This window comes from Naegleria lovaniensis (assembly GCF_003324165.1).
Source record: "Naegleria lovaniensis strain ATCC 30569 chromosome Unknown tig024, whole genome shotgun sequence".
In the NCBI taxonomy this organism is placed as follows: Eukaryota; Heterolobosea; class Eutetramitea; order Acrasida; family Naegleriidae; genus Naegleria; species Naegleria lovaniensis.
Genome location: NW_025407846.1, coordinates 539,660 through 562,679, shown reverse-complemented (window position 1 = coordinate 562,679; position 23,020 = coordinate 539,660). Strand labels below are relative to the sequence as shown.

The 23,020-nt window shown below is 38.2% G+C and overlaps 12 protein-coding genes across 12 annotated transcripts; 6 read left to right on the top strand and 6 right to left on the bottom strand.

Moving 5' to 3' along the window:
- Positions 1 to 1,140: 1,140 nt before the first annotated feature.
- Positions 1,141 to 3,505, top strand: C9374_005614 (uncharacterized protein; the record flags this gene model as incomplete). The annotated part of the gene is made up of 2 exons (XM_044695384.1): positions 1,141 to 2,250; positions 2,330 to 3,505. The coding sequence occupies 2 exons, from the start codon at positions 1,141 to 1,143 to the stop codon at positions 3,503 to 3,505; spliced, it is 2,286 nt and encodes a 761-aa protein (XP_044548091.1).
- Positions 3,506 to 3,784: 279 nt separating this feature from the next.
- C9374_005613 (uncharacterized protein) lies at positions 3,785 to 6,295 on the top strand (the record flags this gene model as incomplete). Its single annotated transcript, XM_044695383.1, has 1 exon — positions 3,785 to 6,295. One exon carries the CDS (start codon positions 3,785 to 3,787, stop codon positions 6,293 to 6,295), a length of 2,511 nt encoding a protein of 836 aa, XP_044548090.1.
- A 101-nt stretch (positions 6,296 to 6,396) lies between these two features.
- Positions 6,397 to 8,232, top strand: C9374_005612 (uncharacterized protein; the record flags this gene model as incomplete). Its single annotated transcript, XM_044695382.1, has 1 exon — positions 6,397 to 8,232. One exon carries the CDS (start codon positions 6,397 to 6,399, stop codon positions 8,230 to 8,232), a length of 1,836 nt encoding a protein of 611 aa, XP_044548089.1.
- Positions 8,233 to 8,633: 401 nt separating this feature from the next.
- Positions 8,634 to 10,403, top strand: C9374_005611 (uncharacterized protein; the record flags this gene model as incomplete). The annotated part of the gene is made up of 1 exon (XM_044695381.1): positions 8,634 to 10,403. The coding sequence occupies one exon, from the start codon at positions 8,634 to 8,636 to the stop codon at positions 10,401 to 10,403; it is 1,770 nt and encodes a 589-aa protein (XP_044548088.1).
- Positions 10,404 to 10,549: 146 nt separating this feature from the next.
- On the bottom strand, positions 10,550 to 11,915 carry C9374_005610 (uncharacterized protein; the record flags this gene model as incomplete). Its single annotated transcript, XM_044695380.1, has 3 exons — positions 10,550 to 11,291; positions 11,388 to 11,499; positions 11,627 to 11,915. The coding sequence occupies 3 exons, from the start codon at positions 11,913 to 11,915 to the stop codon at positions 10,550 to 10,552; spliced, it is 1,143 nt and encodes a 380-aa protein (XP_044548087.1).
- A 259-nt stretch (positions 11,916 to 12,174) lies between these two features.
- Positions 12,175 to 13,367, bottom strand: C9374_005609 (uncharacterized protein; the record flags this gene model as incomplete). The annotated part of the gene is made up of 3 exons (XM_044695378.1): positions 12,175 to 12,811; positions 12,885 to 12,996; positions 13,070 to 13,367. 3 exons carry the CDS (start codon positions 13,365 to 13,367, stop codon positions 12,175 to 12,177), a joined length of 1,047 nt encoding a protein of 348 aa, XP_044548086.1.
- Positions 13,368 to 13,731: 364 nt separating this feature from the next.
- Positions 13,732 to 15,411, bottom strand: C9374_005608 (uncharacterized protein; the record flags this gene model as incomplete). Its single annotated transcript, XM_044695377.1, has 1 exon — positions 13,732 to 15,411. One exon carries the CDS (start codon positions 15,409 to 15,411, stop codon positions 13,732 to 13,734), a length of 1,680 nt encoding a protein of 559 aa, XP_044548085.1.
- A 369-nt stretch (positions 15,412 to 15,780) lies between these two features.
- Positions 15,781 to 16,452, bottom strand: C9374_005607 (uncharacterized protein; the record flags this gene model as incomplete). The annotated part of the gene is made up of 1 exon (XM_044695376.1): positions 15,781 to 16,452. One exon carries the CDS (start codon positions 16,450 to 16,452, stop codon positions 15,781 to 15,783), a length of 672 nt encoding a protein of 223 aa, XP_044548084.1.
- Positions 16,453 to 16,951: 499 nt separating this feature from the next.
- C9374_005606 (uncharacterized protein) lies at positions 16,952 to 18,634 on the top strand (the record flags this gene model as incomplete). Its single annotated transcript, XM_044695375.1, has 1 exon — positions 16,952 to 18,634. The coding sequence occupies one exon, from the start codon at positions 16,952 to 16,954 to the stop codon at positions 18,632 to 18,634; it is 1,683 nt and encodes a 560-aa protein (XP_044548083.1).
- A 68-nt stretch (positions 18,635 to 18,702) lies between these two features.
- Positions 18,703 to 19,227, bottom strand: C9374_005605 (uncharacterized protein; the record flags this gene model as incomplete). The annotated part of the gene is made up of 2 exons (XM_044695374.1): positions 18,703 to 18,890; positions 18,963 to 19,227. 2 exons carry the CDS (start codon positions 19,225 to 19,227, stop codon positions 18,703 to 18,705), a joined length of 453 nt encoding a protein of 150 aa, XP_044548082.1.
- A 92-nt stretch (positions 19,228 to 19,319) lies between these two features.
- On the bottom strand, positions 19,320 to 21,018 carry C9374_005604 (uncharacterized protein; the record flags this gene model as incomplete). Its single annotated transcript, XM_044695373.1, has 2 exons — positions 19,320 to 19,758; positions 19,826 to 21,018. 2 exons carry the CDS (start codon positions 21,016 to 21,018, stop codon positions 19,320 to 19,322), a joined length of 1,632 nt encoding a protein of 543 aa, XP_044548081.1.
- A 182-nt stretch (positions 21,019 to 21,200) lies between these two features.
- On the top strand, positions 21,201 to 22,787 carry C9374_005603 (uncharacterized protein; the record flags this gene model as incomplete). The annotated part of the gene is made up of 2 exons (XM_044695372.1): positions 21,201 to 21,600; positions 21,766 to 22,787. The coding sequence occupies 2 exons, from the start codon at positions 21,201 to 21,203 to the stop codon at positions 22,785 to 22,787; spliced, it is 1,422 nt and encodes a 473-aa protein (XP_044548080.1).
- Between the last annotated feature and the right edge of the window lie 233 nt (positions 22,788 to 23,020).

Here is a 23,020-nt window from a genome sequence, read left to right as displayed (position 1 = left end):
TCAAATGTTCCATTGCTTTGAAATGAGATTGAATGAACGTTTAACATGTACATGGCAGTTTTCTCGTTCCTTGAGTTAATAATTCGAATTCCTCGAGTTATTACAGTTTGTCAGAAAACTCCGCTCACACACTAGTGCAACAATTCTCAAGGAACGAATCGCCTTGTACGATCGTATTGAGGTGAGTTGTTGTGGTTCATTCGTGAGGACAACCAATGGAGTTTCGCATCGGGTCATCCCGAACACAGAAGAGTTTGTTAAGATCAGATACCCATATTCACGAATCCGTTATGGAAAGCCGTGGCATTGAACGACACTGAAAGACTGCAAATGTTGTGCGTGTCTTTATTAATCATACATGAATTTTGGCATCCGACATTTTTCACTTGCTCTCCAATCGAATTGGATCAATGATTACCCCGCAGGGCAATTTTCGGAGCAAGCGTTCGTAGCAGCATTTTCTGGGGCGTATTGGCCGAGCGATCTGTCGCACTCTCTTGAGAAAAAAAACCCTCTCTCTGTTCATCTCTCGTCTGTTTGAGTGTGATTTTTCAAATCTGCTTGTGATCTCCAAGTGTTTAATTCCTTGTTAGAGAGAGAAACGCGCGTAGCTGCAGATACTCGCGACGAAGAATTAGCAACGCTGCTTCAAGCAGAACGTGTCTGACCTCATAACTCGTTCCTTGTTTTTGCAAAGTCTGTCTTCATCCCGAGACGTGAACAAGCAAGAACCTTGACTAAATTGAAAGAGCAAACACAGCACCCTTTTCAATAGCTGTCAGTGACGAATCCAAGCAAAAGTTCTCCCAAAGGCTTTTGTAACAACGGTGAAAAAAGTCTTTTCGTTCCATAGAAAAAGCGCGGACGCTGCAAAAGGAATCCGCAAATACCATTCATTCTCTTGTACTCTACTCATAACGGTAGTACAAGAACAACAGTAATATCTACTTTTCGTTCGCGAAAGAGTTCCTCTTACACACAAATCAGAGAAGCCAAGAAGAAAAATTTCAGCTCGTTTCGCTGCATTCGGATCTACAGCTCATATTTCACCATAAAATTGTTAGCCTTGTTGTGAACCCGAACACACTCCTACGTGAAATAGTCATTCATCCGTACGAACGTACTACCGCAAACGATTCAATGATGAAGGAAGAACCTACCTCCACTTCCTCCGCTGCAACCTACGCTCCAGTGATTCAAGGCTTTTCTTCATCCCGAACACAGGTTAAGGAAGAAGAGAGCGCATTGGTGCCTACAGCACAGAGCAGTACCACAACCTCACCATCCACATCCATCATGATGCACAACAACATGAATCAGTCCAATTCTAATAACACTACTGGAGGCGCCTCCAACTACTCACCATTGCCGACCTCAACTCCACCACAACATCTCTCCATTCATGTCCCTCCATCATCGGCCACATTGAATAACGGAAGCTCCTCAAGCTATTCCACACCTTCGCCTGCCTCCTCTCCACTACAACATTCCCAGTATTATCAAAATACTTTGTCGTATCCGAACAGTCCTCACCATCATCAGCACCTATATCACACACAGCCTCAATCACAACAAGCACCATTACCATCTTTGTCTTCACAATTACAGCACCAACCATCTTTGCATGCTGCTAACCAAACAATGAATAATACCACATTGAACAATAGCAGTAACAGTACGGATAATTCCCCACACATGTCTCAACACCAAATCACCAAACATGTTTTGACCGAATCATCATCCTCGGCAGCTTCAACAGCATTGTCCTCACAAACTACAAATTTCATGATTCAACAACATCAACAACATACGATACAGCAACAACTCAGATCAAATTCTCCTTTCCCAACCAAGAACCATTCATCCATGCCACCAACACTCCCCTCCATCAGCAATACGATAGCTGCTACAGACTCAAAATTACCTTCTTCTCAGCAACATCACACAGTGTCGACAGCATCTACACCTTCGTCACCATCTCAACATTCCCAACATGTTGTTGTTGGTCAAACTTCTTCTTCATCACCTTCACATTTACAACAAGCAATGTCGCATCATGCGCAAAATTCAATGACCTCCTCGTTTCAGACAGCTCCTCAACAGGCCATATTTCATGATTACACAGCAAATGTGAGTGGTCAACGAAAAACCCAAGTAACCATGTCACCTCAACAACAGCAAGATGTAAACATGGCCGGAGGAGATTTTCATCCCATTGCTTGCATTCCGTGTAGAAAGCGCCACAAAAAGGTACGTTTTTAGTTAAATATTTTGGAGTTGACACGAGGATTATATTCATCGATCCACATATTTCAATCATGACACAAAGTGTGATCGTCGATTACCTCACTGCTCGGAGTGTGTTCGCCGTTCGATGGAATGTCAATTCTATGAACCAAAACAAAAAGGACGAAAAAAGAAGGATGGGGAACCAGGCACTGAGCAAAATTTTTCTTCCTCACAACCATCATCACCTCAACAAAATTCTCAATCTCAATTTCAGAGCTCACAAAATATAACACAGTCTGGTAACAACATGATGGATCTTTCACCTTATCCGGCAACAGGCAATAACAATTATGGCAATTCTCCCATGATGAACTCGTCATCTCAACCCTATATCAACAACCCTCAATCAAACAACCCTGCCATCAGCAATAACGCCCAACATTCAACAAATGCGAGTAAGCAACAACAAATTCCATCTCAACAAGCTATTTCATCTTCCATAGCATTTAACAACACTGCTGCATCAACAAATCAACGAAATGCACCAAACGATCCTGACCTCTTTCCACTGCCTTATTCCTCTCAAGGGCAATCTTCTGTAACAAGATCACCTAGTTATCATCAAATGAAATATAGAGCTGAACCATATCCAAGTGTTCAGCAGAATCATCAACAAACGATCAATGCCAACAATAACATAATGTACAACAATTCTCCTCAAGTATATCCATCACACACATTTTCTAGGGAAAGAGCTGTGTCTTCAGCCTCTTCAATAAGTAACAGTGGAATGTATTCAGGATATGGCTCAAACCCGTCCATGATGAATTTTTCGGAAATTAACAATATGAACACTGGCATGAATAACAACTCAAATAGCATACCAGCATTTGGTCAAATGGCCGCAAGCAATTACAATCGAAATGTTGGTGGCATGTCCCCGGAGCAGTTACAATCACCCAATGAAAATTTCAACACAACTTCACTGACGCGTTTCGTACCTATCGAAAAAGAGTCTCTAAGGGATCAGTTGAATAGTCTTTCAAGAGCTCAACTTGAAAGTTGGCCATGTCAAACAGTTTCACAATGGATTGAATCAATCGATACAGCATTTTTCCATAACAAGATTGGAGAAATTTTTACAGAACATGATGTGGATGGAATTGCTTTACTAGGACTTCATAATCAAGCTCTACAGGATATGGGCATTCACAAAGTTGGAATTAGGGTTAAATTGTGTCGAATTATTGAGCATTTGAGGATGCAAAAACAATAATTTGAAATAAAGGTAAGATTAATCTTTACAATTATATGTTTTAGCTGCAACCTTCAACAACCATTTTCAATCTTAGTTTATCCACACTGGAAACTGTGTTGTGGAGGAATTGCCATACTCAGATTTTTGTTGGTTTGATTTCATTAGGAAAGAATTCAATGACAACCAACGTGACTGTCCGACCTATTTCTTCATGACTCAAAAGATCTTTTCAGTAAGAGCGTTCAAGAGAGTTTTGCATCTAGACATTGATAAAAAACTTACAAACTTCTAAAGAAGATGAAGGATAACAACAATGTGACCAAAGGTAAGAGCTTGTTACTCGTTCTTTCACTTATGGCAACCAATTCATGTCTTTGCCTAACCACGCTATGTCCATGCTCTCACGTTTTGATTTCGGTTGGCACTTTCACATACATGCCATTAGCCAAGGGCACAATTACGTGGCAACCAGCATTGGCAGTGATTGTTATCATTTTCTTGATGCATGTTTCTCAACTCATTGGTCATGCATCAGTGTTGGCTCAGTCATACGATTTCTCCAACACAGTCAATGTGTCAGATGCATCTGGTAATGGCCTCATCAATTATCCACTCCAAATGGGGAGACCATTCTTGAAGGGAGAAATTCCCAACCACTACGTGCCAGCAATCAAACTGAATGGCCTTTTGATTACTTCACAAGCTGAGATTGCCACTCGTTATGAGGATGGCTCTGTTCGTTTTGCTGTCCTTTCAGCCATCCTTCCAAAAATTGAGAAGGTTGGAAACGCTTCCTTACAAATGGTTCCAATTCTCAACACTTCAGTTCCTGTGGCTTCTCCATGCTCTATTTCAGATATTTTCACACAATTACCAGAGGCTGATATTTCGATCACTCTCATTGGAAATGGAACCAGTCATACTGTAAGCGCTCGAAACATGATTTCACAAGGTCTCTACGCGTGGACCATTGATTCAGGACTCGTTCGATGTGAATTTGTTGTGGTTGATCACATCTCTCGAAAGGCAGATTTTGGATTGAACGGAGCCAAATCGTTCAGACCCATGTTTGTGTTCACGTATTATAGAACGATTCAAACCTTAAAAGTTAGAGCTGTATTAGAAAATACCAACCTTGATACTTTACAAGATGTCATGTATAATGTAACTGTTTCGAAAGGAGTCACATCTCCTGCTGTGGTGTATTCTCAACAAGACGTTCAACACTTGTTTGGATCGAGATGGACTAAAACATTTTGGTTCGGTGCCTATCCTCCCGAATCACGTGTGAATTTCAATTATAACGTGAATTACTTGAGTGCTACCAATTTCATTCCAAATTATCAAACGAATCATACTCAAACAGAGAAACAAATTTCAAATTATTACTCGAATTGGTTATCAAGACCTAAAGGCATTTTCGAACCAGGAATATGGCAACCTTACATGCCAACTACAGGAATGAGAGATGTCATTGGTCTCATGCCAGGATTTGTACAGGCGTGGCTCACTCTTGGGGATTGGCGTTATCGTGAAATTTCACTCACGAGTGCAGATTGGGCAGGAGCATGGAGAGCTCATTTCAGAGAAGCAAATCCTTCACTCAAATGGGATCGAAATCAAACATTGTCAGCTTTAGGAAAACCCATTTCACTCAATGCTCATCCAGCGTTGTGGTTTCCAGACAATAATGGGAAATATGCAGGCGCCTTAAATATGCCCTTGTTATCAAATTCCTTTAATTGGGCATTTGAAGCAGCTCACGTCCCAGATCCCTTCTCAATTCCTTACCTATTGACAGGTGACTCGTATTATTTGGAATCGTTGCAATTTTGGGCAGCCATGGGTGTCATGACTTTTGCCAATGGTATCTATGGAAGAGGTGCCACTGGTTACGGAGGTATCACCGATCAAGTTCGAGGACAAGCATGGACCTTCCGTACTCGATGTTTTGCAGCATTGTATTCACACGATGGATCTCCAGAAAAATTGTATTTCACACAAATGGTGGAAGACGCCATTGCATTTTGGGAAGGTCAACGCTCCATTAACGGTACTTTCATGAACCATCCCAATCGAATTTGGGCTTCCAAGAATGCTCCTCTCAATTGGTCACCTTTAAGAGTTTGGCTTCGAAACACTGACACTCGACAATCGGCATTTTGGCAAGAGTTCTTCTTACGTTCTGTGTTGGGAACTATGAGAGATTTAGGATTTCCAACTCGTTCCATTCTCGATGAATATCACAAAGTATTGACCACGCAAATAGGTGCACCAAATTATGATGCAAGATTTATGGGATTTTACTGGGCCTATGTCATGCATTCGAATTTGACATGGTATCAAACATGGTCTGAGATGCAACAACAAAATACAGAGTTGCAGCCCTCATACTCGGCAGGTGCTGTGAAACAATTTGAGACTGGAGATTTGTATGCTGTGGCTGCCACATGTGCAAGTTCCTTCTTGACTGTGTATCCGAATGGAGCAGAAACTTGGGAATTCACTCGTTCACAAATTTTTGACAAGTTCGATTACAGTGTCAATTTTCGTTCCTTTATTGTGTATCCAAGAAGTTTTGCACCACCTCCACCATCACCTCCGTCTCCTCAACCCTCAATGCCAGCTCCAAATCCTCAGCCCTCAGGGTCAAGTGTCAAACCAGTTCCCTCTCAAAAAGTGATGAATAGTAGCCATGTAGCAAGAGCTTCTTTGGCATCTCCTCCTCGAATGCACTGGTCGATGGATCGAGTCATGGTCGTTCTCATGTCAGCATGGATTGGACTAGGATTGATCATGATAGGGTAGAATTACAAATTCATCCCTTTTACAATTGTAGCCTGGCAGTCGAGTTGAAAAACAAAATAAACTTTGTTTGCCGTTTCCATCGCAACTGGCAGATCAAAAAAATGAAGAGAAGAAAGGAAGAAGAAACTGACTCTTCCGATCAGTGGTCTTTTATTCATTCATCGGAATTTTCATCCACCACTGGGAAACATGTAAAATTAACAAATATCTACAGAGATGGAGCAAACAAAATTTGTAGAAAGGATGAAACCGAATCATCATGTTTGAAAATAATATTATATGATTTCTGTAAAACGAATCCGATGGAAAATAATGACATGCTTAAATCTCTACAATTAAAACTCAAGATGAAATTTCAAAATCAAGTGAAAGGTTTTGTAAAATGGTTCCGTGCGAAAGAGGCATTCATGGCCAAGGACTTGCATCGTACCATTCCGATTGAGTTTCTCGATTGTCAAGAGGTAGTACTTCATCTTTTGGAAAATATCTCAGTGTTGGATGAAGTGAAATATTTTCCAAACAACCATTTTCCATCATGGGTTCTCAACTGTGTTGAAGAACATGAAATGGACAGTCGATGGAAGCATTGCAAAGCAGCCATCATGCGGGCCATTGCCTTCAAAGTTGTAAATGTGTTTAATTTTGCAACAAGATCAGTTCTAATGGGATTTAAACAAGATTTGGTATATTTTCTGTTACAGTACAATTGTTGTCCTTACGAATTTCGTGATGATGAAGAAATCATGTTAGAGATTGTGCAACGAAATGGATGGTTTTTAGAATATGCCTCTCTTGCATTGAAACATAACAAGCGCGTGGTTTTGGCTGCTGTTAAACAACGTGGCTGTACTCTAATACATGCTTCTCATACCTTACGTGATGACAGAGAAGTAGTTTTGAATGCCATTCAACAAGATGGTTATGCCCTTTCATTTGCGTCGCCCAGCATTCTCAATCATGATTTGGACATTATTTTAATGGCTGTCCAACAATATGGATCTGCATTGAAATTCGTTCCAGAAAAGTTCAGAAGGATGAAACAAGTTGTTTTTCATGCAGTTCAAAGTGAAGGAACTGCATTAGCTCATGCTTACATAGACTTACAAAACGACTATGACATTGTACTTGCGGCAGTGAAACAAAACGGATTTGCGTTGCGGTGGGCTTCTACAAATATGAAGAACAATTACGAAATTGTATCGGCTGCCGTACAAACCAATTCTGAAGCCTTGAACTATGCTTCACGCACACTTCAAGATAATTTTGAAATTGTCGAAAAAGCAGTATCTGCATTTGGGACCTCGCTGGAATTTGCATCATCATCACTAAGGAGTAATTTGTCTCTATGTTTAACGGCAGTGAAGCAAGATGGATATTCCTTGCGAAGTGTTGACAGATTTCGCAACAACTTTGAGGTGGTCTTGAATGCAGTTAAACAAAACGGTATGGCATTACAAATGGCTTCACCAGAATTGCAAAATAATTTCGAGATTGTTTTAACAGCTGTTCGTCAACGTGGTGCTGCATTGTGCTTTGCTTCTCCTGCATTATGTGACAATGTTGAAATTGTTAAAGAAGCAGTTAAAACATATGGGAAGGCAATACATTATGCCTCTTCGAGATTAAGAGGAGATAGGGATGTAATTCTTGCAGCTTTACAACAAGATGGAGACGCATTCGACTATATTGACTTGCAATTGCAGCACGATGAACACATTTATATTCAGGCCATTCGGAATAGTGGTCATCTCCAAAACAAGACTATTCTTCAAAGCATGGATAGAACATCTTTTAACGTCCTGAAACAGGCACGTCTTGAACATGAGTATCATGATTGTCACATACCATTGGGTCATTTAATTTCAACTCCGATTCAACTTTGTAAGCAAGAGACAACTTTAACCGACGAATATTCTGAAGAAATGTGGTGGTCATAAGGACTGCCTTGATTGGAAACATATATTTGTAGATCAGCAGTTGAATGAGGAGCAAGAAAACGACAACAATAACGAAACTCGGTAGACTATCCTCCTTTGGTATATTTATGAACCCCCACAAAGGAATTCTCAACCATCCCATACTCTCCCAATGTTTTCCCGTTATCCTTTAATATGATTCCCCTATAACATACAAACGATTGGTCTGTAGGATACTCAGGAAGGACATCATGTATTTTCGTTTTGAGAAGTTCAACAGTGTCTTTTAGATCAATTTCGATATGGCATGATTGCATGCCACACATGGTTCGCACTAGAAGCTGCATTTTTTTCACAGAGCAAGAAAGAATTCGGAACGGTTTACTGTGTGACAGTTTTACTCTGTTACAGAAACAAAAAAAATGAGAGAACATTTAGAATCATCAACACCTGGCCAATTCATTGTTGATGATCGAATTGTAATTCCTGACAATGGTGAATTATTTACAGAAAATGAAGGATTATTTGCCGATGATGTTCTTTATCACATATTTCAATTTCTAGATGCAGAATTTATGTTCAAAGTTTGCAAACGAGTTTCGATACAGTGGCATCGAACAGCAAACAAAGCTCCTATCATTCTGAACTTTTCTTCGGAATCAAGCAAACATAAGAGATGTGAACATTATTGCGAGCACTGGCCCAATGTAGAGCTAAAAATGCAATTATTCTACATGAGTAACAACAAAAACAGCATTACAGAGTTGAATGTAGAGGACTGTTGTTGTGATCGTTCGTACCTTTCAAAATTTCTCATTTCCGATGAGGGATCTATTTTTTTGAAAGATGTCAAGCGTCTTAATTTGGCAAATAATCAGTTGACTTACAAGGACGTTATTTCAATTTTGGAAAGTAGTTATTGCAACAATTTGACAGAATTGAATATATCTTACAATGCCATCAAAGAATGTGACATGCAAGAAATTTTAAACAACGAAACACTGAAGAACATTGTATCGTTAGATTTAAGTGGTAATGAATTTAGTGAGACGAACATGACCCTTCTGTGCCACAATTTGACTCGCTTGTCAAGACTAACATTGGCCGACATGAAAATTGGCAATTCACAACAAATGCAATATTTTGGCAAGAGTTTTAATTTTCAAAATTTACACGAATTAAGTCTGAAGAGAACCAACCTCTTATCTGCAGAATTGTTCGAGAATTACCACAAAATGAAAAACTTGACACGTTTAAATTTATCATATTGCAACCTCAAGACCAAAGATATTACGGAAATCTCCAAAAACTCACACATGAAACATTTAAAGGTACTAGAATTGGAAGGAAATAGAATCGGTAACTCGGAATTTACATCCATCATTTCAATGAAAAAGTTAACGGAACTACATTTGAGTACCAACTCGATACAAAGTATTGACAGTTCTGTATCCGTGTTGGAGAGCAACCTTTTTTACTTGAATTTGTCTGATAACAAAATTGATGAAAAGGGAATAGCAACCATTCTCTCCAAGATTACCTTTCAAAATTTGAAATCGCTCAATCTCGCAAGAAATAACATTGGACACAACGGAATCATTCACATTTGTAAATCCAAAACTATGCGACATTTAACATTCTTGGATTTAACTGGAACCAAAATCAAAGATCAAGGAGCTAATGCCTTGGGCTCAAGCTCATCCTACTTGAAAAAGTTAAAAGTATTGCGTTTGGATGACAGCAAGCTTGGATGTAATGGAATTGAGGTCATGTTTTCCACAGGATCTAATTTTAAACATTTAACAGAGCTTTCAATGCGAGACAATCGTAACATTGGTTATCCAAATCAAAGTATTGAGATTTTAGCCAGTTGCGCTGCATTGAGAAATTTAACCATTCTCGACTTGAGTCGTTGTAATATTGCTGATGAGGGCATAAAAGCACTGTGTGAAAACGGTGAACATTTCACACAGTTATCGGAATTGAATGTATCATTTTGCAATTTGACGACTCGTTCACTACAATATCTGTTGCAATGTGATTGCTTTCAACAATTGACCAAGCTGTCGATGGCAATGAATTACATTCGAAACAGCAATGTTGACGAGGAATCCTTTCGGCAGCATTTCCCTTCACTCAAGATTTTCAACTATCAGGGCTACGATAGGGATAATTTTGCCAATGAGGAATAAAAATTAGTGTTGCAAACAACCAGAGAAGGCATTTAGAAAAAATATTAAGGGACCCTATATCTATTAAGGAGAGATCATCAACCGCTTTTTAAAATTTTTTATTAGGAACAGTTCGTGAAAGATCATCTCACAGTGTTTCATCCCATTTATCTTCTACCTCTGTAGGATGGTCTGTAGGATGGTCTGTAGGATGAGGATCTTGATGAAGAATAAGATCTGGATGGTCTAGAGTAGCTTGATCTTGATGGTCTTGAATAAGAAGATCGGGATGGTCTTGAATATGAAGATCTGGATGGTTGTCTTCTTCCATATGATTGAGTTGGTCTTCTGTTATAGGTTGGTCTTCTACCATAAGATTGGCTTGGTCTGTATGGTCTTGTTGGTCTGTATGGTCTGGTTGGACGAGTTGGACGAGTTGGTCTGTATGGTCTTGTTGGACGAGAAGGTCTATATGGTCTTGTTGGACGAGAAGGTCTAGTAGGACGAGTTGGACGAGTTGGTCTAGTTGGTCTGGTTGGACGAGTTGGTCTTGTTGGTCTTGTTGGTCTTGTTGGTCTGGTTGGTCTTGTGGATGGACGTTCTGGTCTTGTTGGACGAGTTGGTCGTTCTGGTCTGGTGGATGGACGTTCTGGTCTTGGTTCTGGTCTTGGTTCTGGTTGAGCAGCATTGTCATTTGGACCATTTCTACCCAAAACACGTTGAGCAGCTCTGTACTTGGCATCACGATCAGCCTTTCCATTGTAACCTCCGTTAATTCTTCGAGTAATGGTATCGAAAGCATCTTGAGTTTGTCTGTCAGCGTATTGATTCAAATTACGAGAATTCCAATACCAAGCAGCAGTTCTGAATCCAATACGTGGATCTTCAGCGAGTTGTGGATTGTTCTCCCTATATTTTGAATTTTAAATATCATGATGTTAATTTTTTGATGTTTTGAAATTTCAATGCATGACATGACACAAATTCGGAAATTACAAAACTTACAAATCAACACCCAAAGCTCTACCAGCAGCACGATAGTTAGCTCGTCCAGTAATTTGAATTGGACCTCTTCCCTTATATCTCACACCATCACCTGCTTGAGTATTTCCCAAATCTTTTTCATCATTATAATTCAAAAAACACAGTGTCATCACATGTCAAACGTTCACAACCATCATCATCATCATGCGCACACACATGTTCACAAACAACTTTAATTCAACTCTCTTCACAACACTTACCTCTTCTTCCTTCATAGGCTCTTCCGCTAGCAAATTCTCTGAACCATCTCAAATTTCCAGATTCATGTCCTAATTGAGCCAAGAAAGCAGCTTGTCTGGCAGGAGTGTTAATTCCAGCACTTCTCATGGCTTCATTCAAAGGTCCAACATATTCACGAGCTCTCGATTCTGGGAGTCCAGTCATGATTTGACTCAACTCGGTAGCAGTGAGATCGCGTTCAGATGCCAACACGAGTGTGCTGGCGAAAAGAAGAGTGGCGAACAACAAGGCGAGGACGAGGGATTTCATTGTTGTTGTGTGCAATGTGTGTTTTTTTTGATGATGGTTGTGTTCAATTCGCGTGCTGGAGTGTATTTATGAACAAAAACGCTGGCACGATTATAATTTTTTGGCATGTGACAAGTGAAGATGATTATATTTTGATACAAGGTTCAATTATTCCAGACAAAATATCTCAGCAACCTTAGGAGAATGGATACAATGTCCATCGGGATTCGTTTATGAAAATTTTTCTCAACCCTCAAACATTCCAAAAGTGTTTCTCCATTTATCTTCTAATTCTGTATGAAGATGATCTTGAAGAGGATCTTGAGGATGATCTTGAAGAAGAACTAGAGGATCTGGATTGTCTTCTACCACTGCTACTGGATTGTCTAGATTGTCTACGACCATAATTTGAAGAAGTTTGTCTTGATTGTCTTCTGCCAGAGCTATTGGATTGTCTTTGTCTTCTGCCAGAGCTGGTGGATTGTCTCTGTTGTCTTCTTCCACTGGTTCTTCTTCCAGAATTGTTATTCGATTGTCTTGTCATACGACGATTTTGTCTTGACGATTGACGTTCTTGTCTGGATGGTCTTGAAGGACGTTCTGATTGTTGTTGTCTTCTCTGTCTTCTGTTATTGGATGGTTGTTGTTGTTGCTGTCTTCTAGAATTGGAACGTTCGAATGATCTCGAAGCAGCATTGTCATTGTCTCCATTATTCTTATTACCGAAAATTCTTTGATTTCTGGCATATCGAGCGTTTCTATCTGCAACTCCGTTTGGATGTTTTCCATTGATTCTTCTAGTGGTTTCATGGAAGTTTCCAGCATCAGCATACTTGTTCAAATTACGAGTATTCCAATACCAAGCAGCAGTTTTGAATCCAATACGTGGATCTTCAGCAAGTTTTGGATTGTTCTCCCTATATCAGCACACATATGAACACCAGATGTCAATGAACATGCATGTTTGGAAATAACAATAAAACAACTTACAAGTCAACACCCAAAGCTTTACCAGCATCACGGTAATTGGCACGTCCAGTAATTTGAATGGGTCCTCTTCCCTTATATCTCACACCATCTCCTGGTTGAGTATTTCCCAAATCTTTTTATCACAAGGAGCATTCAAATAAAACCAAATCGAATTCTTGCCTTCATGAACCACAAACAACACTTACCTTTTCTTCCTTCATATCTTTTACCAGTGTCCAATTCACGGAAATATCTCAAATTTCCAGACTCGTGACCTAATTGAGCCAAGAAAGCAGATTGTCGATTTGGAGTGTTAATTCCAGCTGTTCTCATGGCTTCATTCAATGGATCTAAATATTCACGAGCTTTGGATTCTTTGATACCAGGCATGCTTTGCATCAATTCATCGACGGTAATGTCTCGTTCGCTCAAAGCTCCCAACACAAGAGTGCTTGTGAAGAGAAGAGCACTGATGAGAAACACAACCAAAGGGAAGGATTTCATGGTATGTGAAAGAAATTGTTTTTTTGATGAATTCTGGTTCAAGTTTCGTTCGTGGTATTTATTTGTTCAAAGATATTAGATTCGCGAGGATTATAATTTTTTGGCAACTGACAGCTGAGGGATTATATTGATTTAAAACGCAAATTTTGGCAGTTCGTGATTGTTTCACGTGCGTAATGGTCATGTAATCATCGTAAATGAGGAATTGTGATCATAATTCTTGATCTGGTTCAAAAATTATAAAAGTTTTGTAATCATCAAGATTGTCCTCAATATGCCTACCAAGTATACTTCTTAATCGAACACGCAAAGTACCATAAGGAACGAATCCAAAAGCTTTTCAAAACAACCCTCCATCTCAAATTCACTCCATTTGTTGCATGAGTCTTCTCAGTTGAATCGAATCCAAATCAATTTTAAATTTTGTCACCAATTGAGAGGCCTTACTATGTGTATGAGTCATTCGATAATTTTCTAATAATTGATTCCATCGATCGAGTTCATTCTGAGAAGGAGTATAATTCCATTCCACACACAAATAATTTAAAATTCCAAATATTTTTCCAAAATCGGATGGAGAATTGATCAAATTTGTAAATAACGAGATGGTATATGCAAAGAGTGTCTCTCCTTCTTCTTGTTCATTCACAAGCTTCTCAATTTGCTGTGAGGAAAATACTTCTTTGATCAGTGACAGATATCCAATGATGGTTCTGGGAGATTTCGTTCCATATTGCATCATGTAATGAAGAAAATTCGTTCGAACAGCGTCCTCTCTTGCTTTTGAAAGAAATACTTCTGGTTTACACAAATTCATTTGAATCCATTCTTTGAGCATTGCTGGATAAATATTGTACTTGACGAGATGGAATACAATTGGAGCTTTTTGAGGTTCTTCTGTTAATCTTAATAAAGTACAAGCTTTTAAATCTCCAAAAAAGGTAGTGCTTAATTCTCGGAGTAAATGATTACTTCCAACTCGAATGGCATAGTGAAATGCTGTTAAATTCCATGAATTTTTCACAATGAGTGGATTTTCTGACACATTTCGACTCGAATACACAAAGTAGTTCAGAAACGGAATCAATTGATCCATTTCCTCTTTTTGATATTTCAATTGAGAAAAATCTCCCATCAAGTAAAAACATTGATGAACCAGAGTGTGATCCCTCTTAATTCGTTTTCCATAATTTCTCTTAATGATATATTCGCGTTCCGTATTCGAAGGTAAATTTTGCAATTTTCTTTTCACATCCCTAAATAATTTAAATACAAGTACAAGAGCATTGGGATTGTTACGACAAAGTTTTGAAATGGAGGCCAATTTGAGTCGAATTTTTTCATATTGAGATCGACAATAATAGCCACGAAATATTTTGTGCCAATCCATGGTAGCACTCGTTCGATGGAGATGCTTCTTCAACTCGATTTGTTTTTTTTGAATCCATTGTTTCCATTGTGAAATTCCCAATGCATTAAAATAGGTCAATCTACAATCGAATTTAAATTTAGAGCGATTATACGCCACTCGTTGCTCCAAATGTGTCATGGCCTGTGAAATGTCACTTGTAATCCATTGTATGTATAATAATTTAAAAAATCCATTATCTTGCAGTAACTGTTCACACATTGATGAATTGGTCAGCATCAAACTTGCAGATTCATAGGGTGTTAAAAACATGAGAATTTGAATGAGTATTTCACTTTGTAAATCTGAAAGTGTATAAATGCATGATTTTAATCTTTCTGTAGTTGAAGATGTTGTTGAGAGCTCATGAGATGTCCATTCGGAATCATCATCATTGGAAATGTTCCTCTTCTTATCGACATGCCTATTACCATTGAAATATTTAGAGATGGGAGAATGTTGAGTCATCCGAATTTGTAGCGATGATGATGAATTACTTTTCGTTGATGAGAGAGAATTTCTCGTGGGAATTTCCGAAGCGAGAGGTTGTAATCGTTCGGTCGATCTTTTCGAATGATTGGAACGATCATCGAAGGTTGAAGAGATGCCTGTTGAAAATATTATTTGATGCTTCATGGTGCTTGTTGTGTTCGTGCATGAAATGATGATGGTTGGTTGCAGAAATTATTTTTTTTTTTTTGTGGAATGAAACAAAACGGAATTCTCATGTTTTCATACACGAGAGAACGAACTCTGCTTCAAAAATAACTGTGTAGGTTGTTCTGTATGATTGTAAATGGTTCAAAAAGTTACTTGCAGTGAGTGTTGTTGAAGCTAATAATGAATATTATTAATTTGGAGAAGGGAATTCTACAAGGAGGGTTCAAAAATAAATTAATGTGGAAAATCTCTCAATTGTCATACTGGTTGCAACGCGTCACCATGGTCATGTCAACATGTTTTCAAGAGTTGTTGAATATTTCAAAGTGTCTATAAGGTACGAATTTAAATCAACTTTTTCTTCTTAAAGAATGATCTAAGGTTTGTCATTTGCCAAAAAGTCACTCCAACAAGTAATGAGAATTTGCACACACCCAACCACCAACATCGTTCGTGAGTGGAATCTGTCGTATGCCTAAATCTTTCCTCTCGTTCTTTGAAATAATATTGTTCCATACTGATCCGATCAATCTTATTTCTCACATCTTGCAATAATCCATCCAACTTTTCAACTTGATCTCTAGTTGTTGGTTGATCCTTTTCAAGATGATACCTGTCTGCATCAATGGTAATTTGTGCAAATACTGGTTGCTTGTAGACATGATCTTTGGTGAATTGAGTGGGCAAGATACACAATTCATACTGTCCAGAAACATCTCCTTTCGTCGTAAAGTAAGTTTTATGAGGTTGATGTGAAGTAAAATCTCGTTCCTCTAGCAAGACACTTCCAAAAGGATCCCGTACCACCAATGTACTCAAAGCTACTGTCGGAGGAGGACTGTATGTAATCGTTACTGGAGTATTCGCTGGAAGATCTTCAGTAAAGCATACCGATTTTCCTGAATGTAACTCGGTTTGAATGGCAAGTGTTGTATGATGCATCATGAAAAGTATGGTTATCATCAAGCCAATGCAACTGGTGGCTTGTACAGAAGAGGATTGAATGCGTTGAAACATTTTTAAGGCTTTTTTTGTTTCGGAATGTGTGATCAGTTGAATCGTGTGATTGTTTTTATCATCAAATTTGAATTCGTTTAAAGATGTCATTGCGGAAGCAAGGAATAAAAGAGAGAGCAAGTTTGGAAAAGTTATCTTTGAAGCGCCGAATGAGGTGTTTTGATTTTAAAAGAGATTGTTTGATCAAAGTCAATGATGATGAAAAGGAATTTGTCGTTATTTTAGAAAGGTCGTTGATCATCAAGAGAGCCTCAATAAAACCGTTTCGGGATTTCATACATGAATGAAATACTACGATTCCATGATGACCCATTTAATCCAATTACTGGATCGGGAGTTGCACATGTGCGAACATTTCTGTGTTGTTAGGACCCTATTCTTGTTGTTGTTCCTTTCAACCTTTTCCTTCGCCATCATCAGCGTGAAGCGCTTCCAATTACGAAAATATTTTTATCGCAAAACAAAAAAAAAAATTAAATGCAATAACACCTTCGTCATCATGTCATCAGAAATAGCACAAGAAACTCAAGTTCATTCATCGGATCATCATCAAGGAACCACAGTGAGTGATTTATTTAATTCCGATACCATTCAATTGCATACAGTACCAAACTCTAACAACATGGAGCCATCCGATGAAGGAAATATTGAGAGATATAAAGTTAAACGAGTCTTGATTGGAGAGAGAAGAGCTCCGATCATTTTGCAAAATTTAAATGGGCCTTGTCCATTGATTGCCATTTGTAATTTAATGTCTTTGAGAGGGGAGAATATTGGAATGGAAGATTATATTGAAAAAGGTTTCATTACGAATAATAATCTCGTGAGTGTATTGGCTGAGTACATGCTCAAAAAGTTTAACAAGAAACAACAAACGGAAGACGCACAATATGGAATTTTGTTTCAAACTGCTCTTGATCACTTGCCAATTCTCAAACATGGTTTGGATGTCAATGTTCAATTTACGGAAGGTGTGAGTGGTTTCAAAACAGAGAAATCCGAGTTATCAGTATTTAAGTTTTTCAACATGATCTTAATGCATGGATGGCTGCTTGATCCAGAATTTGATATCGAGACGTTTAAAGCTCTCAAAGAATTGTCCTACAATCAAGCAGTAGAAAAGATTGTCCTCATGGAAGAATTAATGGCAGCTGAGGAAAAATTGAGAAAGAAATTGGAAAGTGACTCTTCTACCACACTCAACGAACGAGAAGGTTCTCAGATATCTTCTCACAATGATATCACTGAATCCAATAATACTGAAAAACCACTCACAGAATATTCAACACCCGAGGAAATGGCTCTCAAAATGAGTCCTCAACAGAAACATCAAATCATCAACGAGGGCTTGCTGATAAAACAATTCCTCGAAAATTCATCCACACAATTAACAGAATATGGCCTTAAAATGATTAATCAAAATTTAGGAGAACGTAAATTAGCAGTGCTCTTCAGAAATAATCACTTTAGCGTGATTTGTAAGATTCAAGACGCTTTACTCACACTCTGTACAGACGAGACCTTGCTCAACGAAACAAACATTGTATGGGAGAATTTATCTTCGATCAATGGAGAAAATCAACATTACTATTTGGGAGATTTCACACCTTTCCAAATGCTTGAAACTCATTCACAAAATTATGAATATCATAGAAATCAACAACAACAACAACCAGAATTTATGTCACACCAACAACAACCACCAACATTATCACATGAAGATTCCGATTTACAATTGGCTTTACAACTTCAACAAGAAGAAGAAAGGGCCTATCAGCAACAATTGGCCGAACAACAGCAACAACAACCACAACGAAGTCCTCGAATGCAACAACAACAATTACAACCACCAATGGGATCGAATGATCCAACTGCTTCACCAGGAATGGTGTCACAAAGTAGTAGTACAGCCAGTACTTCTAGTAATCCATATGATCGAGAGCCATCGATCCCATTCGGAAATGTGCCCACCATTCGAGAAAAGAAAACTTCAACAAACCCAAACGCCAACACAAAATATGGATCAAATAACAAGTATGCCAATCAAGCAAGTCAACTGCGAGATTTAAACACTGAACGAAGGCAACGAGAACAACAAATGCGACAAGAAGATCCAAAGGCCTACGCAAAGAAATCAAAAGAGGCCAAAAGGAAGTCTGAGGATGGTTGTATTATTTGTTAACACACGAAATACACATGTTGTAAATATTTTGACACAAATCCTCTGTGTACGCACATGAATATAATGCATCAAGGAAATGATAGAGATGCTTCTGTCATGTCGGTTCTATTGGATTTGGCTGTACTTTCTGATCGGTGTGACATCAATTGGGTGCGGCATCTTGTTCTTTTACTTACGAACCAATTGTTGACTTGGGTCAAAGTCAAGCCAGTCTCTTCACTTAATTGTCTTTTTTCGTCATCTGTAGGATAGGGATCTTTTAAAATATTGCCAACAAAAGTTGTATCGTTGGTGGCAAGACATTGGTAAACAGTGATTTGACACTTACAACTCAAATGGCTGATAAACCATTCCATAAGAGTACGCACTGCTACGGAATGTAGTCTTCGTTTAGATTTTCTTATTGTGAAATCATAGATGTTCATTGGTGAAGAAATGGTCGTTGGGGGACAGAGATAACTAGCCGTATTTTCTGCTTGATCAGCTATTTTAAACAATTCAGAAATAGGTGGCAACTGAATTCGGTCTTGTTTGTTTGTAGAATCAAGTGGCATTTCAAATAAATGATTATTTAATAATTCTTGACGCGACATTTGACACAGTATGATCGACGGGCAACAGATCGTTCAATTCGACGATAAATTTTTTTAATTAGTCTGATTGCAAATAAAAATAACTAGAACAACTAGAACACTTCATCATCAACATCTTGCAATTGGTCATTGTCTTCAAATTGGGCATCATGATCACCATTCTCGTGTGCTCTTTCATCCTCATCTGCCAATTCACTTTCTTCCATTGCTTCTTGCTCTGTTTTCACCATCACATTCAAGAAGAGATTATTCAATCGCTCAGCAACTGTTTTACATTGTTCAAAAGTTCCAGAGGCCACATAACACATGCCATAGGTATTCAATGTGAAATAAATTCCAATACAATCCATTTCACTGAATTGTGGAAATACGGATCGAAGAGAAACAATGAGAGATTGAGGTGAAACATGTGAACGATAGAGTGCCACCACAAATTTCTCTTCTTTTTCTCCAGTGCTTTTCTTGAGAGCTTTTTCAAAGTTAAGAGTCATCTTTTCAGGCATGAATTCGTGATAAAACTCTAAAGTTTCGCTGTTGGATATTCAAGAATGTTCAATTTCATTGACACGTCATGATTCGCGAACCATTTACCACTTACCTATTCACGGCAAATCTTCTTCTTATGGTTTGTAAAGCATCAAATTCTGAAAATGCTAGAATAATATGAAGATCTACGGCTGTGAGAGTCTTGATCGTTTCCATGCACAGATCCAAATTAGGGGTCTCAAAGAGCAAACACTCATCGTTAAGATGCGCCTTGAGCATGAGAGAATCAGAATATTCAAAATCGATATTATTTTTGAAAGCAAGTCGTAATTGTGTGGTCACTACGCCCATATCATGATGATCATCATTCAATAAATAAATTCCAAATAGAGAATATTTGTGAGTATTGGCATGTTCTCGAACTTGAGTAGACATGTCTTCGAAATTGCTCTTGGTAAAGAGAAATGAAAATTTGTTTTTTCCAAGGACTAATTCTCGAAATCTTGGAGCGTAATTGTTTGCGTAGGGTAAGAGTGGTTCAGGTTTCAATTTTTCAAGTATTGGAATAAATAAATCGTACAGCTTGTCACATGAAATTTGAGTGAGTACTTTTTGTTTTTGTAAAACTGTCAACTCTGTGTGAATGCAATCAATTAAAGGCACATCCCGATACACAATATATTTCATATCAGGGTGTTCCGTATCAACGGGTCTGTCTGAAGCATCAATATTGGTAATTTCTTCATAATATTCATTGAGTTCTTTCTTTGATGTATTGGAATTTGCAAAAAAGTATAGAGTTGCTGGTAACTTTAGAAGATAACAAAAATCCTTCCATGCAAAACTCTTTCCACAAATTGAAATTGCTCGCTTTCCATTGGATTTTGCAGCCTTCTCTTTTGTAGAGGATGGAAGCGGAGAAGATAAGGCATCCATTTCTCCACGATCGATTTTTTCTTGAATTTGTGCCTGAAACAACAATTCATCCGTAGAGACGTGAAGTGGCCATCCCAACTCATTCACGCAAATAGATCTCCACAACATTTGTGTGTTCTTCACCACAGAATTCCAATGTTTGCAAATTAAACTAATATTTAATCCGATGGTTGCCAAATCCAAATATTCAAATATTGAAACTAATAATCCATCTTGATGACTCAACGATGAATATTCCGATGAGGATATTCGCGACGGAACTGATTGAAAATTATCATTAATTTTTTCGTTCTCATGATTAGCATCTACCATCATCATCATCATATCGCTCACAGGATCTGATGGTTGTGTTTCTTCAAGTTTTTCCATTTTTTTGTGATGTTAATGATGATCATTTCCTTCCTCAATTAAATTTTGATTTCAAAAGAATTTGTGCAACCATTTGATAAACCCTGAAAGTTGGACCACCGTGATGTTCCGCAAGGAATGAATGAATTCGTCGTTTAAGAGTTGGGAATTCTCAAAGTCATATAAAAACACTCATTAAAAAAATGTTTTTACGCAAACGACCACAACCTTCACGTTCCGATGAGGATCAAGAGGCTTCTTCTTCAAATACCGATACAACAACGAACGCCATGGCTTCTGCAGATGACATGATGATCGTGGATAGTAATGATTCTGTAGAAGAAAAAGGCTCTTCTTCCGATAGCACTATGGCTCTTTCAGGATCAGAAGAGAAGAAATCAAAATTGACTCCAGAATTCATCCCGATCGAGCATCGTGAGAAGAAGGAGAAACCTCCGAAGAGAGATCTCGTTTCAGAAATTCTTCCCAATGATTTAAATTTTGTGGACTTTGAGGAGAGTGTTTCATTCTCTCCACTCGTGAAAAAGCGAGTGTTGCAACAAGGTGAAGGCTTGACAGCAACGCCAGGCTCTGTTATTCGATGTAAGTACTTGTTTAGGGTTTGGTAGTGAATAATTTTGACGTATGGTCATTCATTGGAAATTTATCATGGACACTTGTCACGTTGAAATCAAAATAATTTCTATTGAACCATTGTCGATATTTTGCATAATAACTGTTGTTTGCTCTGTTGTTTCAAATGATCAGTTTTTGGATGTGCGAAATTATTTTACAAAAACACAGAACAAGATGTGGAATGGAGCTGTCTGACAGCATCTAACAACTTGTTGCAAGAGATTCGTTTGCGACCAAACAAAGTGTATCCAGTACAGTTAGATTGTCTCTATACCATGAAACAGAAAGAGAAGGCCATTTTCAGTATTGCCAAGAATGTTGACAAGGTTTTAGACATTACTCTATTCCCAACAGGAGATGGTGACCATGTATCTCCTGGTCAGTGTCATGACTATGTCTTTGTGCAATACTATGAAATGACTCACCTTGAACGAAAGGAAATTGTCAACGTGACCAATTTTGAAGAAGGATTGAATGAAGCAATCAAGAAACGAACTGCAGGAAATTTAGAATACAAAGATTGTCAATTTAAAAAGGCGTTGAAAACTTACAAAACAGCTCTCATCTGTCTCTCCAATGTTAAATTGGACGATCCTGAAAATCAAGAACTGTGCCACATACAAAAAAAGCTGATTACAGATGAGAAAGTTAAATTATTACTCAATATTGCAAGAACCAATTCGATCATGAAAGATCACAGGTCATGTATTGAAACATGCCAAAACATACTCACTGTAGATTCCAACAATCATCATGCTCATTATTTACTTGGAAAGTCCTATAATTGCCTCGACGATTACGAAAGAGGTGTTGAGCATATCGAGAAGGCCAAAGTTTTATTTGCTTCGTATCAATCTTCTCTGGATTCCAACACTGTTGACAATTTGCAACAAAAGAAAGATGAAGAATTTGTAAATAACCTTTCCATTATTGAACGACAATTACGGTACAAGAAGCAAATTCAAGAACAAAAATTCGATCAAGAAATGAAGCAGAAAATGAGTCGAATGTTCTCAGAGGAATTATATCCCAATCAAGAACCGTACGATGAAGCAGAGGATTGGATGAAAATGCAAGAGCAAGATGAATTATTGAATCGCAAGCCATGGTTTTCGAGTGAAGGACAAATCATGTATCAACGATTATTCAAATAAGTATAATACATTCCACACAAACACACACATGATCTCCAACATTCCAAGGCATGAAATGAGTACTTCTTGAAATTATTCAAGACCACCACCAATATTCAATCGTTGAACAATTCCACTTGATGATCTCATTCGATGATTTACGCGCTTGAAACCGTTAACAAGTTAAAAAAAAATAAGCCTTAATTGTGTGGTTAAGGTGTTTCAAGCGCGTAACTCACGAACGTAGCCATTTC